Source organism: Trichosurus vulpecula, chromosome 5 (genome assembly GCF_011100635.1).
Source record: "Trichosurus vulpecula isolate mTriVul1 chromosome 5, mTriVul1.pri, whole genome shotgun sequence".
Taxonomy (NCBI): Eukaryota; Metazoa; Chordata; class Mammalia; order Diprotodontia; family Phalangeridae; genus Trichosurus; species Trichosurus vulpecula.
In genome coordinates, this window is record NC_050577.1 from 133,385,745 (window position 1) to 133,403,662 (window position 17,918).

A 17,918-nucleotide genomic window follows, 5' to 3' on the forward strand; every position below is an offset into this window, starting at 1 on the left:
TCCTTCTTCCGTATCTTTGTATATGATCTTCCTCAATGTTAAAATAGCCTCTCTATAAATATTCCAATAATCCAAACCCTAGGCAGGTGAAATGGGGGGGGGGGTTGGGAAGGATAGGGGGACACTTGCAAACAAGGGCCAAGTATTTGGAACATACTTGGATTTGTCCTTCCTGGTAAGTCATACAGAGTATTTGCAATATCTTTTACTTACTACTAATCCAAGATGTGGTACTGCAGAAGCCAGTTTCATAGAGGATGATTCAGGATGGGTACTACGTGATAATGAAAAGCCAGCTGAGGAGCCAAAAGGACTTATGATAAAAGCTCAAAAAGAACTAAGTAGTCATGCAATAGGTTCAAGTAGACAAGCTCTCACTTTCTTCCCTTGTACTTTTTGAGTGAAGGAAAGAACTACTATGAGCTACTGAGTTGAGGGAAGGGCAGCTGGTCATCTTCCTCTCCTCTAGCTTCCTCCTAAGCATATGGTGTCTGTTTCTTTTCTGTTTATCCTTTCATGATCTTAAGTGAATGAATATCTAGAAACAGAATAGACCAGGTTATAACCTTGTGAGCTTTAATATGTTATGAGAGCCACTAGAAAATCCCTCATCAACCAGAGTCTGTAGGAGATGCCAAAGAAGCTGGTAGCAGCAATAGCTTGGGAGAAGCCACTGCAGCAGTCAAGAGACCTCTCTGACCCAGCCAAGAACTGAATTATTCTGTCAGCAGAAATACCACTTCTTGCAAAGAGTCAGCCAAAATAGCAAGGGAACAACTCATCATTTCTCTCTTTTTAAAAATCACACCAGCTAATATATTTTATTTTTAAACTTCTATTTTTATTTATTTAATCTTTTCTCTGATTTTTAGATTTTTATTTTGGTGGGATTTAGTTTGGTGGGTTTTTTTTTTAATTTGTTGGATTTCTTTCAGTTGCAAGGTCCATTCATTGGTCTATTCTCTCTTTGTTGATAAAACTATATAAAGATATTTTTATCTTCAAGACTTCTTTGCCTACATCCCAAAGTATATTGTTTCTTTGTAATTTTCTTTGATGAAATATTCTATTGTTTCTGTGATTTGCTCTTTGACCCATCTGTCTTTTAGAATTGTGTTAATGTCTAAATAATTTTTCATCCTTTCTTCGAAGACTCTTTTGTGGATTTTTTTTGCCCTATGATTAGTAAAGGATATTTGATATTTATGTTTTCCTGCATTTGCTTACAAGGTATTCACACTCTAGTACATGGTCAATTTCTGTAGAAATGTTATATACAACTGAAAAATATGTACACTTCTTTCTGTTCCTATCTAGTAACTACATTATATTTGTTATACCTAATTTATCTAAATTTCTATTCAAGTCCTTAACTTTTTTATTGTTTATCTTTTGATTAGACTTATCTAAGTCTGACAGGCATACATTGAGACCCCCAGTTATTATACGTTTACTCATTCTTCCTATAAATTAACTTTTCCTTTAAGTATTTAGGTACCATGCCATTCAGTGGATATATACTAAGTGTTAATATTAATTCATTGTCTATAGTGTCTTTCAAGCATAATGTAGTTTCCCAATTTATCTCTTTTAATCTTCTAATTTGCTATTTTTATTGTTGCCTTATCTGAGATTATAATTACTAGTTTTGCTTTTTTAAATTCAGATGAAATATAATAGACTTTTCCTAGCCCTTTATTGTAATTTTATGTGAAATTTTCTCAGGTTTATTTCAAATTTATTTCTTGTACACAAAATGTGGTTAGATTTTGTTTTCTAATGCATTAAGGTAGTCTCCTTAATTTTAGAGGTGACTTCATCCCATTCACATTTATCATTGTTAATTGTGTATTTCTTTCTGTCCTATATTTTTCACTTCTGTTCTCTTTTTTTTGCAAAAAAGTGTATTCAATACTAGTGATCTATATTTGATACAATCCGCTCCCATTTTTTTAATTATTCTTCTGTTCCCCTTGTCCAATCATAGGTTCTTATCCTTTCTCCTTTTCCTTTTACTCCTACCTTCTAAAGATGGAGTTTGTAGGAAGGTATCAAGGAAAATCTTGACCTACTTTAAAATGTTACTTACAATAGGCCCGGAACCAAGCAAAAGATGGAAATATTCTCTACTTCCTCTTTCTCTCTTTTGTTCCACAGGGATCATGCTCTTAGGATAAAGAATTCAGGACACTGTTATTATATTTCAATTAAGTTTTATGGACTAGACTAGGAACATTAACATTCATTGTACTGCTTCTATGAAAAACTTTTTCAGAATTCTAAACAATTGATCTGTAAAAGTGTTTTTGGAACAAAAGACTATATTAGTAAGTTAGGGATTTCTTATACTTCCTTTAAGGTCCAATTGAAGTATCACCTCTTCTATGAAGTGTTCTCTAATTAATCCCGCATTACAATTATCTCTCTTCCTTTTCTCTGAATTCTCACTATTCTTATGTATACAGTACAAATGTACATTTTCCTAGGTATAAGCATGTATTTAGGAAATGTTCCTGGTTGCTACAAGGTTTTATTTCCCAAGCCACATAGAAGTTGCTTGATAGTATTTGTTTAACTGAAATATATTAAACTGAACTCTTTCTGGATTTACTTGTCTACATGTCCCTTGCAAAGTACTTTACCCACAGAGTTCATTACAGTATTTCATCAATGTTCATTTAAGCTACAGTTATCAAGAGCCTACTATGCATATTCCACTGGATTAAAGAATTTTGGGAGATATGAAAAGCCCTAGTCTTTGCCCTAAAGGAGTTTATTTTTTAATGTCAGGAAGACAAGAAAAGTAAAGCAGCCATGGGAAAATGTAAATTTAGTAACAATACAAGTGATGCCACAAAACACTATATGATTATCTGACAAATGAATTATATGGTTGATAAGTGTTGGAAAATTGGTTAATTATTGAGATCTAGGAGGGAGAGATTGTGGTAGGTTGAAATAGTTAAGAGAGGTTTCATTCAAAGAGATAATTGTCCATGTACCTTGATACTTGCTTTCCTTTTAAAAATAAAATTGTAGGTTTGCCATTGGATTCCAACTATTCTAAAGAGATAAACTATTTATTCGATATTGATGTTCAATAAAAATTTTTATATATTTTTTAATTCAAAGGGACTGCCTAATATTTAACAGCATGATGTGGGAAAAGGGTTCCCTAATATGTGTCAAGGGATAGTAAACAGGAAAACAAACACTACTTGAAGTTTTTCTAACTTTCTGATTATTAAATAAAACCTCTATTTTATCTTGCCAGGCCTTAATACTTCCTAACTTCTATGATTCTCTTAGCAGTAACCTTTAGAATTCAGAAATCTCCCAGAACTCCCTTGGATATGTCAACTGTCTAACCAATACTGTTCTGACTGTTCTAGTTCCTGTTGCTTCTAAGTATATTCCGATATGACATCATTTTTAACCTTGAAAGTTTCTCCTCTGCTTCCAGAGTAGGGCTGCTATGTGTGCAAAACAAGACAGCTACACATTAGTAAGCTAATTATTGAAAAACTGATACATAGAGAACCTGATGCTAAAATGTACTGGACATCTTTACAAGAACTGAGGAGGTTTTAGTTTTACAATGTGATCTAGCCCACTGTTCGTTCATTCATGTGCATTTTCATGTGCTCTCTATTCATGCTTCTGTTCAATTTTTGTGAGAGGCTATAAAAGGAACTACAATTACTAAATACTACATGCTATGGAAACTGACTAATAAATTGCACCACTGATTCAAAAAACACACGTATAAACCTAGAAATAATATCACACCCAAGCAGATTAGCATCTGCTCCAATGTGTGTACACATTGCCATTATAATCAAAGATAAATAGCTATGACAAAATCTATAGCATGTATTTCAAGAGTTAAGGTACGTCAAAATCTCAAGATCTCAGATAATTTTGGTTGAGATTAATAGATAATAAACCTAAATGATTCACTTGTAAAGTCAGTCCTGCTGAATCAATTTTAAAAAGTTCCTAGATCAAAGAACAGAAGCCAAGGCCAAGAAAGGTTATATGGTTATACGACCAAGGCCATCAATTGAACTCTAATTCTCAGTTTATCTTGAGAATTCCTAAATGGCAGCCTTGTGCTCTCTCCAATAAATTATGTTGCTTTAATGGCATCTCATAAGGTGACTTTTGGAGCACCATAAAAGAATCCATGTCCTATAAATGTTTAAACAGAAAAATCTGATCCCATTGATCAGTGATCCAAGATTTCTTTCACATACAAGTGATATATTCACTACTTCAAAACTTACTTATCATATATCACCTGTCATTCATTTTAGAAGAGATTTCATCTACCTATGGGACAACAGGAACATTCTATGCCTGCAAGCTCCCTGAGAGCAATAACCATGCATTCTCTAGCAAAATTCCTTGAAGAAATTAAGGACCTGAAAAATGTTTTGCTATTTAATTGTTTTATTCCATAGGTGTCGTCAATATTTTTGAAAGAACAGAAATTATACTTCACGGGGCATTAGTGAAGCATTTTGTAAAACTTAGCACTCTGTATAAACATGAGTGGTAGATGCAACTGTTATACAATAATTGTTTATTTTTGTATTATATATGTGATTATAGTTAACAATAACCTTGATGAAATATTAACTATTAAGATAGTTATTAATATAATTATGTTATACTTCTGAAGTAGCAAAACATAATTGTATATTACAAAACACAGTAATGATAAATTCAATGAAAGTAGAGTAGCATGAAAAGATTTATTTGAACTGACTGCAAATGAAAAAGAAGAACAAAGAAAACAATGTAAACAATGACTACATGTATATGAAAACAACAACAAAAAATCAGAACGAACTCTAATAAATAATGGTAACCAAGATGGCCCTAAAAGATAGACTTCTTTGCTGCAGTGGGAGACCACAGGTAAAAGATGTTACATATAAAACCTAATCCAAATCCTACCTGGGTTGGAAAATGGGCCAGAAAAGACTCCTAACTCAATCGCAATCCAATTTGGTAGGCTTCCTTGGTTTCTCAGCCCTTCTAGAATCTAATTCCCAATCGTATTTATCTCTGGCTAAAGCGTGCTCTGGTTCACAGGAAGCACTGATTTAACGATCCATGCTTCCTTTTTATGCTGTCCTACGAAGATTTAAAAGCAGTTAAGTAACAGTGGATAGAGCACTGGGCCTGGAGTCAGGAAGACCTGAGTTCAAACCTGGCCTCAGACATTAACTAGCTGTGTGACCCTGGGCAAGTCACTTAATTCTGTTTGCCTTAATCCGCTGGAGAAGGAAATGGCAAACCACTCCACTGTCTTCGCCAAGAAAATGTCATGGACAGCATTGGCATGCTATGGTCCATGGGGTCAGGAAGAGTCAGATACAATAAAAGACCGAACAACATAAAGACCTTGAATTCACTACCTTGATTTTCCTGGGGATGTCTCAGTGATTCCAGGCCCTCCTAAAGCATAAGCTATACCTCCTGATACCCTAGATAAGAAAAGTCTTTCTCTATAAGGTATCCGCAAATATCTTTCCTGGGCATCAAGTCATTTTATATAGATGCTCCACAGCTTCCTTCATTCTGCTGGTGGCTTCATTGACTCAAGTTCTATCAGTCTTAAGTTGTTCCATATTGGTTTCCCTGAAGCAGTTAATATGTTTGCCATAGCTGATTCAATCCTTTAGGTAAGGTTTTGCATCTCTACTTATTGCCCTAGATTGGAACCTCAGTCTATTTTCATTCTAGTAACCATATGGCCAGTTGCCATGAGGCCTAAGTCAACATCATCCTTGACACTTCCTTGCCCATGTTGTTTTCTGCCAGGGTTCCCAATAAAGTGAACTCTTACTGCATCAAAAGCTATGTCTCCACCCCCTTCTGACACTGGTTCTCTTTTGGCTTTCAGTTTATTGGCAAAGCAGGGCTGGCAGGTAAGTAATGAACTCAGTGAATGCTCGATGGTCTGGTGACCAGAAATATCTACGTCCCTCAGGTATTTGGTTATGACCCATCCATAAGATACCTTGGTCTTCACCATCAAGTTGGACTTTTTAAGAATTCAAGTAGAAAAAAGACAAAAAAATAACAAATGCAGTAGTAATAAAAACACTTCCCACTACCAGTAAGAGGGCTATTCCCCACACAAACTTACTAAATGATATGTTACAAAAATTTTTAGATAAAGACATACCTCTTCTAGTTGGCAGGCTTTGATGACACTTCTATATCGGTATTCATCATAAGAAACACCAAAAATAATATTTTCTTTAATAGTACCAGGCATGATCCAAGAGAACTGAGAGCAAAAGGAAATCCTTCCACTGTGCTTAATTTTGCCCTCTGAGGGTTCCAATTCTCCCATGATCAACATTAAAAGTGAAGTCTGAAAATGAAACCCAGAGGCATTAAACTGAGATATATGACTAAATAAATTATTGACACATCTTCCTAGAGAGGTTATAGAATTCATTCTTTATTCCCCAGAACAGCACTATATGTCATCCCAAACAAGAATATTGAATGAATGAATAAGCATGTTTAAGCACTTATTATGGATGAAACTCCAGATCTGAGAGATAGAACAACAGAGTGGAGCATAGAATGAGGAGACTTATAGGTTTGACTCTCTTCTTAGACATTTACTAGCTGTGAAGTGCTATACGCCAACAAACCTTTCAGAGGCCCTGCGTCTTCATCTGGGAAATGGAGATGATAATATTTGCACCACTTACTATATAGGGTTATTGTGAGGAAAGTGCTACATAAAAATGAACTATTATTTATTTGAAGATGATCCAAGGCAATAAATGTGGCTGGAGAGAGGGAAAGGGACGGGGACAGGGAGAAGGAGAAAAATTTGTAGCATAGTGGATAAAGAATGAGTCTCGGAGCCAGGACAACCTGAGTTCAAGACTCACTTCTGACATATACTAGCTGTGTGACGCTGGGGAAATCCCTTAACTTCTCAATGTTCTAAGCAACTCTGACTATAAGATTCAGAGAAGGTGCCAACCTGCATTGATGAGAGGAAGTTTCTTCATCCAGGAGTTCCCTAAAATAGCTATTTTGGAGCACTTTTCTTCTCTTTTTCTGTCTCCCAATAAAATGCTAAAATGTCCTTTTGAATACTTCATGACTCTAAGAAAGCTGCACTCTCTCATCCATAACCTTGACAGGTTCTGCTTCTAAGACCTAGTTGGATTATTTGCAGAGACTGCCTGTCAGCTTGTGCTTTGGCCTTTCCTAGTGTCATCCTTCCAACCAACATTTATCAGTTCATCATTTCTTGAAATAATTATAACTAAAATAAGGACAGGTCTCATAATTCAGGGGTAATCAGTAACTAATAGAAACTTCTTTTGTACACCATGGCTGATAATAAAATACAGAATTAGCAAACAGAAAAACATTAGGTGAAAATACACTAACAACTTTCTTGGTAGCAAACTTTCTTTTGGTGTTATCTTTGACTTGAAGCAACCTATCTCTTTCCTCCATCAAAATTTTCTGTTAACAATGACTACAACTTGTTATTTAAAAAAAATCAAGAGAGCAAAGGGCCAAAAAAGGGGGGTGCAGGGCACTGTCTGCAGGGGAAATTATTTCATACAAGGAAAAATCTCACTGGTTCTTTGCAAAATCTGCATCATGTGTAGAAAACCAAAATTAGAGAGAACACTATAAAAATTATATGGAATGTTACTGACACCCAGTGAGTTAAATGATGGCTAAAACCAAATTCAATCACTGAGAACATTTAGTGACATTTATTTCCCAGGTATCAGATAATAAATTCTTCAAAACATTAATAACAAGACTAGATATGTGTAGTTAATTGTCCTCTGTTTAGAAAGAACCTTTGGGGCCTTCTTACTTTCTACTTTAATTTCAATTTTTAACTAGCAGTTCTATTGTTTCTAGTTCAACCGCTTATAAACATTTGCTCCTAGAAAAATGCCTTTTCATGGAAAAACTATAGCTTGAAAGCTGTTGTGAAGTTATCCAGCCTTTCCCTACATACTTTTGCGAAGTATGAACTCTGAACAATTGTAGTCAGACAAGAATTTACCCTCTAATGGAAGCCCTTTAGAGAAAGATGGAGCAGTCACATCTAGTAGTCCACTTCAATGTTCAATATTTCTCACTGTCAGGAAATTCTTTCTTAAGGTCTAATGAAAATTTCTCACGCATTTTAAATTTTTTCACTAATTTTCACCTAAGTTATGGAGAGCCATTATTCATCAATTCCTACAGTAACGTGAATTTTCATGCTTTTCCTTGGATTTCCCCTTGAAGATTCTATATCATTTGCTACCTTCTCCAATGAAGGCTATTCTCTGCCAATTAATTTTCCTTTTCTCACCCTAAAGTTTCGGTTTATCACTAACACTGCTTCCTCAACCTTCTTTTTTCTTTGCTCTCTTTCCCTTCCCTATTTATCTATGTATATTGAAACTATTCTCTTTCTTTAAGATCCAGCTCAGGTACCACCTGCTCCATAAAGCTTTTCTTGATTTCCTCCTTATTCTCCAAGATAAAAGCAAGTCTACCTTCAAATATTCCCAAAGTGCTTGGACTGGCTTTTGCCTTTGCCTTATCACATTCCGTCTTTTATGATACTTATTTGTACACGTGGCATATCAATCACCTTAATGAGATTGTAAATTCCAAGAAGGCAGGTAATATTTAATTTTTCATCATTATGTCCCCAACAGTTAGCATGGTGCCTTGTACGTGGCATACATTTAATAAGCATTTGCTGAGTCAAACTGAATTGACCAATATTAAATGACACTCTGGCTTCTTCCTCTCTAGACTAACAAATATGGACCCATTAACTGTTCTTATTTTCTAATCTCCTAAATCATCTTTTTAAATATACAATATACAATTTATATTTAAATATAAAGCCTCCATTATTTCTGATGATTTCTGAATGCTAGAGATAACACTTCAGCAAGGGTCTTACTAGCACTGTGAAAATCAACTTCTCTATCTTGTTCCTATTTATGCCATGGTTTATTAAAGGAAAAAAAGGCAAAGAACTTTAAAGGTAAGGCTGCTTGATTTAATGTAGTAAAACGAGAAATTGTTGCTTATGTAATAGAAACAGTGAAATTTTTGTATATTTCATACATTAGCAACTGAATTAATGTATGTAACCTGCTTGAACAACCTTAAAGATGTCTGCATATATATGTATATATACACACAAGTATAAAAAGTGTTGCAAAAGTTTTATGCAACGTTAATGCAGTAAAGCTCAAGCTTCACTAAGGCTTTTGGGATACCCCTCGTATGTTAAATATATATATATATACATACACACATACATACATATACATATATATACACACACATACATACATAATATATACACATATACATATTTGTGTGTATATGTACATGCATATATATGTATGGATATATACATACTAACACATATACATGTGCATCTGTATGTAAATAAACATATATACATATAAGCCTTTTAAAAAAAACTAAATCTGTGATTTCATTAATGTGGAGAAGCTCTCAGTATGGAAACTTCCTCCACTTGATGCAAAGTGTTTAAGTGATTGACCCATGGTCACAGCTACTAAGTATCAAAGGCAATATCTGAAACTAAGATTTCCAGATTTCAACATTGGCCACATTTTCATCTTACTACTTCTGCAACAGCAGCAGCAGATCATCAGTATTACTATTAAGCCCAACAATATTTGGTAAATTTTGATTAAAATGCAGATGGTTCCCCAAATCATTCTTTCAACAGATATTTCCTTAGGGTCTATTATGTAATTCACAAACATTGTGGGGCAGCTAGATGGCACAGTGGATAGAATGCTGGGCCTAGAATAACAAAGACCTAAGTTCAAATCTAGCCCCAGACACTTACTAGCTGTGTGAACCTGGGCAAGTCATTTAATCCTGTTTGATTCAGTTCCTCATCTGTAAAATGATCTGGAGAAGGAAATGGCAAACCATTCCAAGTATCTGACCCAAATGGGGTCACAAAGACTCAGGCATGACTAAAATGACTCAGCAACAACAAACATTATGGTAGGCATCGTTGCACGGGAAACGAAGTAGTATAAGATAGCATCGCTCCTTTCATGGACTCTAACTAATAATCCTACATCCTAATAATGTGTTAAATCTGGAAAAAAATATTCCTATAATTCTTTATATTTGTGCCTACATGAGAACTTAAATTACTTCACCATTCATCATTACAGGAGAGAAATTATATCTAAAAACTCCACTAAAATAGTGTGCTATATTAAGCTACACCACATACTAGAACTATATTAGAAAGAGAAGAGGGAAATATTAAGGAAATCCTTGAGTTGCAAGGGTAAATAAATAAAGAACAAATTTATAAATAATGTTCATAGCTAACATACACAAAATGGAATACCTTGCCTGCTCCAGTAGATCCAGCAACAGCCAATAACTGTCCTTTTTCTATCTTGAAACTGATATTTTTAAGGACAGGAGTACCAAGAAGTGAGAAGTTGCTGAAGAAGAGGCCATGGTCACCATTGGGAATTTTCCCATCACTATTGCTCTGTTTCACTTTTATAAACAAGTCCCCAAATCCCTGGAAAAGAATACATGGGAAATAAAAGACAGGCATATCAGTTAACTACTTATTCTATCTTTTAACTCAACTACTTCATAAGACCATGATTTTATTGGTGTACTTGCTACATTTATGTAGATTAGCACCTTTTCATAGATAATATTTTGTATCTTACAATACCACCCCCTCCCCAAAAATCACCTCATCACCTAGCGATGAACTTTTCCAACCTTAGGTAGTTCAGACAATGATAGACATGAGTCTCTCCCAAAGCCTATAATATAGACATTTTCAAGTTGGTAATAAATCTAATAACTTGTGATTTTCTAGAACTCACTATGAACTATCATAGTCACACATTAAGAAAGGATCCTATGTCCTTTACCAAATTAAAATTATTCTTAGACTGCAAAGCACTTGAAAATTATAGCATATACTTCATTAGATTCTAAGGTACTTACCCTCATACACAACATAACTGACTGAGAAACTCAAAACACTTAAAAAAAAAGGATATCTTAGGTTCTCCATAATGCACTGCTGAAGGGCAGTAACACTATACCCACTCTAAACTGGAACAAATCAGGAGAATAAATGAATGGAGATTGACCACATCTGGCAATTCCCTGCCACACACCTGGTTCCCTTGAACTTCTAAATGAGGAAGCTTCAGATACACACAATTAAGTAGAATAGCTGGCCTTCCCTTAGCTGCTTTATTACTGACTGCATGGCTTTAGATGAAAGACACCAAGGAATTGAGGAGGTAAGGAAAAGACACTGTCTCTTCTTCATGTTGGGATGGTGTTTGGAATTTCTACTCATAATGAGTAGTTGTGAGCTGAGCCGATTTTTAAATCAATCTGTCCATTTTCAATAGATAAAGATGGAGGAAGGTCGGGGTGGGGAAGAGAGAAAGAAACACGGGTGATCCAAGGGCTAATAAGTTCCAGCCTAATCCTAGAGTGAATGAAATAACTGAAACTAAGAAAAATGTTTTGTCTTTTTTTTCTTGCTCCCTTTTTTCTGGTTTCTTTTTGGCTCATATTCTCTAGGCACAGAAGGCCTAAATTACAAGAAAATATGTTTCCTAAGTAAATGAAGTTGTGAAAGGGAAAGTTCTTGCTGCTATTCTTCACTGAGATAAAAATTATTCTCTAATATTAGAAGACACAAAATGCTATTTGAGGGAACAAGAAATACAAACGATTAATAGAGAAGTTTCCAAACTTAATAATAGCAAAAGATAAGGGTATTCAAAGCTACTGGTTTGGGTATCTTTTTGTAATGTGGGACAAAGCATAAGGGACTAGGACTCATGAGTCCTGGATTTTATTTTAGACTCCACTACTTACTCTACTGCTTGGCCATGGGATCCTGAACAAGGAACATCTCAAATTCACAATTGCCTTTGATTAAAAATAATATGTAACATGTGCTTGACCTTTTTAAACTTAGGTTTTTTTAATCAAAAAAAATAGGATTGGTTAATGTCCACTCTAAAATTCTATTGTGATTATAGCCCTGTCATCCTACAGAACAAATTCAAAATATGAAAGGTCAAAATGTTTAAGTATTTAGAGCAAATAAAAGAAAATATGATTATTTGGGTGTTTTTTTTAATCCTGACCTCATCCCAGAAGGCTGTTATATTTTCCATCATAACATCTGTAGTTGTTAAGTTATATTCCAATGTTTTGTATTCTTCTTTTTGTAAGAAATCCTGTTTATAACAGAGAGCAGAAACAGATACTGTGTGACCAAAAATAACAATAACACACTGGTATACCTATTTGCAATACATCATTATCTAAGTTCCAAAAATAGATACTATAATCTGCATTTGAAACTTCTTAAATAATAGTGTCATTCAGAGACTCAAGAGCTAATACCTATATTGCACAATTCTGATATGAATTTTTACATTGTGGCCAAAACCTCATTTGAACACACAAAATTTTCAGTAAAACACATTTTTATTTAACAAAGAACTGGTTCTTCCTAGATATGTCCAAATCCCAGAATGATTGACTCTTTTAGGAGGCAAATCTACCCAGTGGTTCTTAATCTTTCTTGTACCATGGATCCTACTGACAATCTGGTCAAGCCCACGCATCCCCTCTCAGAATAATGTTTTTAAATGAATAAAACAAAAAGAGATAACAAAAGAAACCAATGATATTAATATACAGTTAAGAAAAAAATGTTAATGATCAGAGATTCCAGGTTAAGAATCTCTGTTCTATCTGCATCACCAAGTTGTCAAAGCTGAGGATGCAGAAGATGGAACAGCAAGAAGAGGCAGGGAGCCTGATGCCAGAGTTGGCCACCCCAGGAGACCCGCCTGAGTCAGAAGCCTGCTGTTCTGACAGCACAGATAATTTTCCTACACTGAGGGTGCCTTGCATTAACCCCATCTTGCAAGGAAGACAGAATTCATAACTCAGGATTTATCAAAAATCTCTTGATCCTCCAGCTGTTGGTACTCACACATTGAAAATACCCTCAGCACCTGTGGCTCTCCCCTTGAATGGGTGGTTCGTCTCAGAACCTCTATTTATGAAGGGCTCCCAGGCCAGCCATGCCTCATTTTTCTTCAGACTGGCCTCTAGCTACTCATCCATTACTGTATACTGAAGGGACCTCCACTTTCTAATTCTCCATCCCTTCACTCCCATTTTCAGCTTCCTTTTATGTGTTATTTTCCCCCATTAGAATGTAAAAGCCTTGAAGGGAGGTGTTGTCTTTCATTCTGCTTGTATTTTTTCCATTACTTAAAATAGCATCTGATACATAGTAGATATTTAATAAATGCTTGTTGACCGACTCTATACTGCCCAGAAATGTGGCTCAATATGGCCGAAATATCAAGGAAACCTACCATAATTTTAACGAAATATATTCTCTTTGTAGCGAATTATTTTATAATTTTATGCTCAATAGTATTGTTCTTACTCGTTAATATTGTGAGTTCATCTTAATACTATTACTACACTAATTACTACACTATAAACTTACTAAACTAAGTAGAAGATCTGATACAACGCTTCCTAAAGGATCAATCCACGGCCCTAAGGAAAAAGAGATTTTAGAAGTTACACAAGTCGAAGGTTTTCTTTTCTTTTTTTTTTTTTTTACTATCCTTGCTAGGGAAGACAAGTGAGGAAAAGGGGTACAAGATGGAGTGCATCTATTGCAAAGACTTTCCTGCTTGTTTCTCTAACTCTTACACATAGAGTTAGTTCTCTTGGGAAGTGTGACCTGACTTCCAATATAAGCAATAGAAAAATTCCTAGTGAATAAGTAATTGGCATCTTAAAATCACTGATTTAAAATTTTTACTTTGGTTAGTATCAAAAGATTATAGATGTAGAACTGGAAAGGACCTCAGAGACCATCTAGTATAACTTTTTCATTTGACAGATAAGGAAACTGATGCCCAATTAAGTGACATACCCAAAGTCACCTAGGTAGTATTCATGAGAAGCAGGATCTTTAAATTCAAGAGATCCCGCTCAAGGTCTGATACCTTCTTCATTTCACATATTCATATATATATATACATATATATGTATATATATATATATACATATATATATGTTCATGTATATAAGATATGTTATATAGTACAGTAGATAGAAATGGAGCTGGCCTTGGAGTTTGAAGGAAAACTCGGGCTCAAATCCTGCCTCTGGCACATTCTGTGTGACCTCTAGGCAAATCCCTTCATCCCTCAGTTCTCTAGGCACCTTTTTTTTAAGGCACTGGAGTTAAGTGACTTGTCCAGGTTCACACAGCTAGTGTCTGAGGCCAAATCTGAACTCAGGTCCTCCTGACTCCAGGGCCAGTGCTCTCCATCCACAGTGCCACCTAGCAGCCCCTCTAGGTAATTCTAAGGTATAAGTAGCTATGCAGTGTCAGAACGCCTTATTTGAGAGTTCCTTATAGCAGTGAAATCACAGGTCCAGATTCTTTTACTATCATCCCTAACTTTATATTATAATCCAGAAGTTTAAGCACTGTTTCAATAATTGATATTATGTGATCTGGAGAGATATTCTGAAGATAAGACTAAAAATGAAAATAATCTATAAATACATATTCAAAGGAAGATCAAGAGATGTTCTAGTAAAAAAAATCACAGAAGTTGTCATCTCTTTGTGCATTTATAGATAATGAAAGGCAGTGTGGTTTGGTTGAAATTACACTGGATTTGGAGTCAGAAAAACTGGGTTTGAATCCTGACTTTGCTACTTACCACCCGTGTGACCTTGGGGTCACTTAACCTCTCTAAGACTGAAAGTCCTCATTTAGAAGACGAAGAGACTGAATTAGCTGATCTCTAAGACCCACTCGGCACTGGGTTTAGCACAATGCCTGACACCGAGCTGTTTTTGTTACTCTTCTTTATATTTGAAGAGGACTAATAATGTCACAGGGTAATGTCTTGACTTTCTCATGAATTAGATTTAAGGGGGGCAGAGTTGCACAAAGTCGTCAGCCTCTCATCAGACTCTTTCAGAATCCAGTAGCAAGACAGAAGTCAGAACTGCAGTGGATGACCTTGGCAGCTTCCATGTCTGACCAAGTGCTCCACAGCCCCTGCTTCAGCCACCTTCCTGGCCATTGGAATAAATTGTTCTCATCTGCCCATTCTGCTGGAGGATATCTTCACATGCTTGAGGTAGACATCTCCCTAACTCACCAGCAGGTTTGAGGCCTGTTGGTTATCTCAACCTGGTTTAGCCCATTTACTGAGATGGTTTACTGGGGCATGGCCACTGAACATGCTACAGCCTCTTGAAGCCACAGGTGAGAGTTGGGTGATGGGTAGACACCAAAGGTGGATAAGCAGCCCTGAAAAGGACTCAGCAAGCTTTCACACCAGAGGCACTAGTCCTCCCTGAACACTCCCATACATCCCCTGGCACATAGTAGGTGTTCAATAAATATTTATTGATTGCCTAAGTGGATGACCCCACGAAACTAGGAAAGAGTCCATTCTACATTTTAAAAGTTAACTTATTACGTCTGCTTTAAAACTTCTCTCAAAGTATCTCCACATTATCATCAATGCTGGGTTTTGTGAGTAATTTGACTTGGCATATAAGGCCATTTTGGATCAAACTTAATCATTTCTAACCATATGATTTAGAAACATTTATTCTAACAGAGGCATTGCCTGGTAAATTTTGTATCTTTCTGGTTATTCTGCCACCAATCTGTGTGAAAATGAATAATCCCAGGGCTAACTCAGTGAAAATTGCCAGAAAAGTCTCTAGACTAAAGAAAAAGCAACTCCTAAACCACTCTGCATTGGTCATGACTTTCTTTCAATCCAATAGCCCTTTCTGTAGAAAAATTCACCAGAATGAGAACAACTCTTGTGATGAAATAACCTATTCTTTAAGAAGGCTCATGACCAAAGATGTCCATTTACTAAGATGGGTTCACTATGCAAGTTTAGAAATGCCCAGAAAGTGCTGCATGTTATATGTAGTTGTTATACACTACCTGTATTTTGTTTATTGCTCCAAGAGAATCATACCAGGTTTGCACAGCCCACGGAAACTGCCGAGTGACTGCCATTCGAAGAACGATACAGAATGAGATGGTTGTAAATATTTTTCGCAGGATAATTCCTTTGATCAAGGCATAAGGAAGCACAGCTAGAAATACAACAAAGAAACCTGAGAAGAAGAAGGCTGAGCTATTGAAGTATCTCACATATGCGGTTTTTCGGGTCAGTTTCAGTTCAGTTCTGTAAAAACAAAACAAAACAAAATGAATTTTGGGTAGTATTTCAGAGTTGCTGATTTGATGCATCTTGGAATTTAATCTTCAGAATGTTATCTTTTTTCAAATTGTCATAGTGTCAAATATACTCTAGGGGCTTGCTGAAAATGTCATTCAACTGAATTGACACATAATTAATTGGTAAAAAGTGGCCAATTCCCAAATATTTCTGGAAATCGGAGAAGAGGCATTATCTAGACAAAGAAGGCTATTCTTAATCTAAAATTAAATTAAATTCAACAAACTTTCATCACACACCTACAAAGCAGTGCACTAGGGTTAAATATAAGAATAAAACTTCTGCAGTTTCACATAGATGATATTCTGGCTAAATGCTAACATTTCTGTCTTTAGGGGTTTTTTTTAAACATGTTCTTTTTTAGAAGCAATGGCACTTAGCTAATCACGTCTTAGATTCTTATCAGGTGCATCTCATCAAAATTTCTCATTTGTTTCAAAGAAGCTTCAAATGTAGAAATGATACATAGGATGTAAAAATATATCTGGCCTAATGTTGCTAACTATGTAACTATTCTCTCTACAAAAGAGAGTTTCTAAATTAAGAAAAATTCCATTTCTTTGACTTTGTTCACTTTTAGTATTCTCTTTTATCATAACGCTTTCTTTAAGATATTCTCCAGGTACCCCCCAAATATTTATTTGAATTATATAAAAATAAGCACCATATGACTATATAAAATAGGTAGTAAATTTTATTTTTGAAAAGTTTTTACCCTTGGAAGTTGTTATAGATGTAAACTTAAATAAAAATAAAGAAGAGTTTAGATGGTAGAAGAGTTTAGATGATTATACTTGATCATAAGTATTAAAAATAAATTTAGGATGTTCAGAGTACATCTCTAATCTTTGTAGGTGATAATTTGGAGAGTAACTATTGTGTCTTCCCATAGTATAGCATTTTTGTCCATTGGCAGAGATATAGTACTGGACTAGAGGGTCTACTGGTCTGACTTTTTGAAACAATTTTGAAGCATAACATTTTTTATTTTAATTAAATTAAGTACTGAATTCAGGAAAATGTCAAATGTGTAACTTTTCCCATGAAGTTTAAAAAAGAAACTCATCAATACCATGCTAATAAAGATATCTACAATTACTTATATCTCACTACTTTTCATATACACAAAGGAAATTTCAAAATTGTTTAACATTTTTGACAATACTAGATAGCTTTAAAAAATATTTTAGATAACTCCTAAGCTATACATCAGTAAGACAGTTCTGTTATCTTGCTATCACCCCAAAATCTTTCAGTCCTCTTGCTCAAAGAGCAATTTAAGTGTTTAAACTTTGGAGGTGGTCCAGCAGGTACTTGGGCAACTACCATAGAAATCTGAGTTAAGACATGTGAGGAGAGAAGGAAAGTGACCAATGAAAGTGTATATCAATATTGAGTCTAACTTCAGGCTCCATCTCTTCAGGGGCCATGTTGCTCAGTGGTCAAAAGGACTCCCCCCCCCCCATTCCAACCTTGATAAAAAGAAATAATAGTGGGACTAGTGACTAG

General features: G+C 35.3%; 1 protein-coding gene across 1 annotated transcript in view; it reads right to left on the reverse strand.

Annotated features, from left to right (window-relative positions):
- CFTR (CF transmembrane conductance regulator) overlaps positions 1-17,918 on the reverse strand; it is a 224,290-nt gene that overhangs the window by 129,704 nt on the left and 76,668 nt on the right. Inside the window, exons 8-11 of the mRNA XM_036761406.1 lie at positions 16,109-16,355; positions 12,225-12,317; positions 10,430-10,612; positions 6,200-6,391 (exon numbers count right to left, since the gene is read on the reverse strand). Coding sequence (XP_036617301.1) covers positions 6,200-6,391; positions 10,430-10,612; positions 12,225-12,317; positions 16,109-16,355 — 715 coding nt within the window. The remainder of the gene's footprint in view (positions 1-6,199; positions 6,392-10,429; positions 10,613-12,224; positions 12,318-16,108; positions 16,356-17,918) is intronic.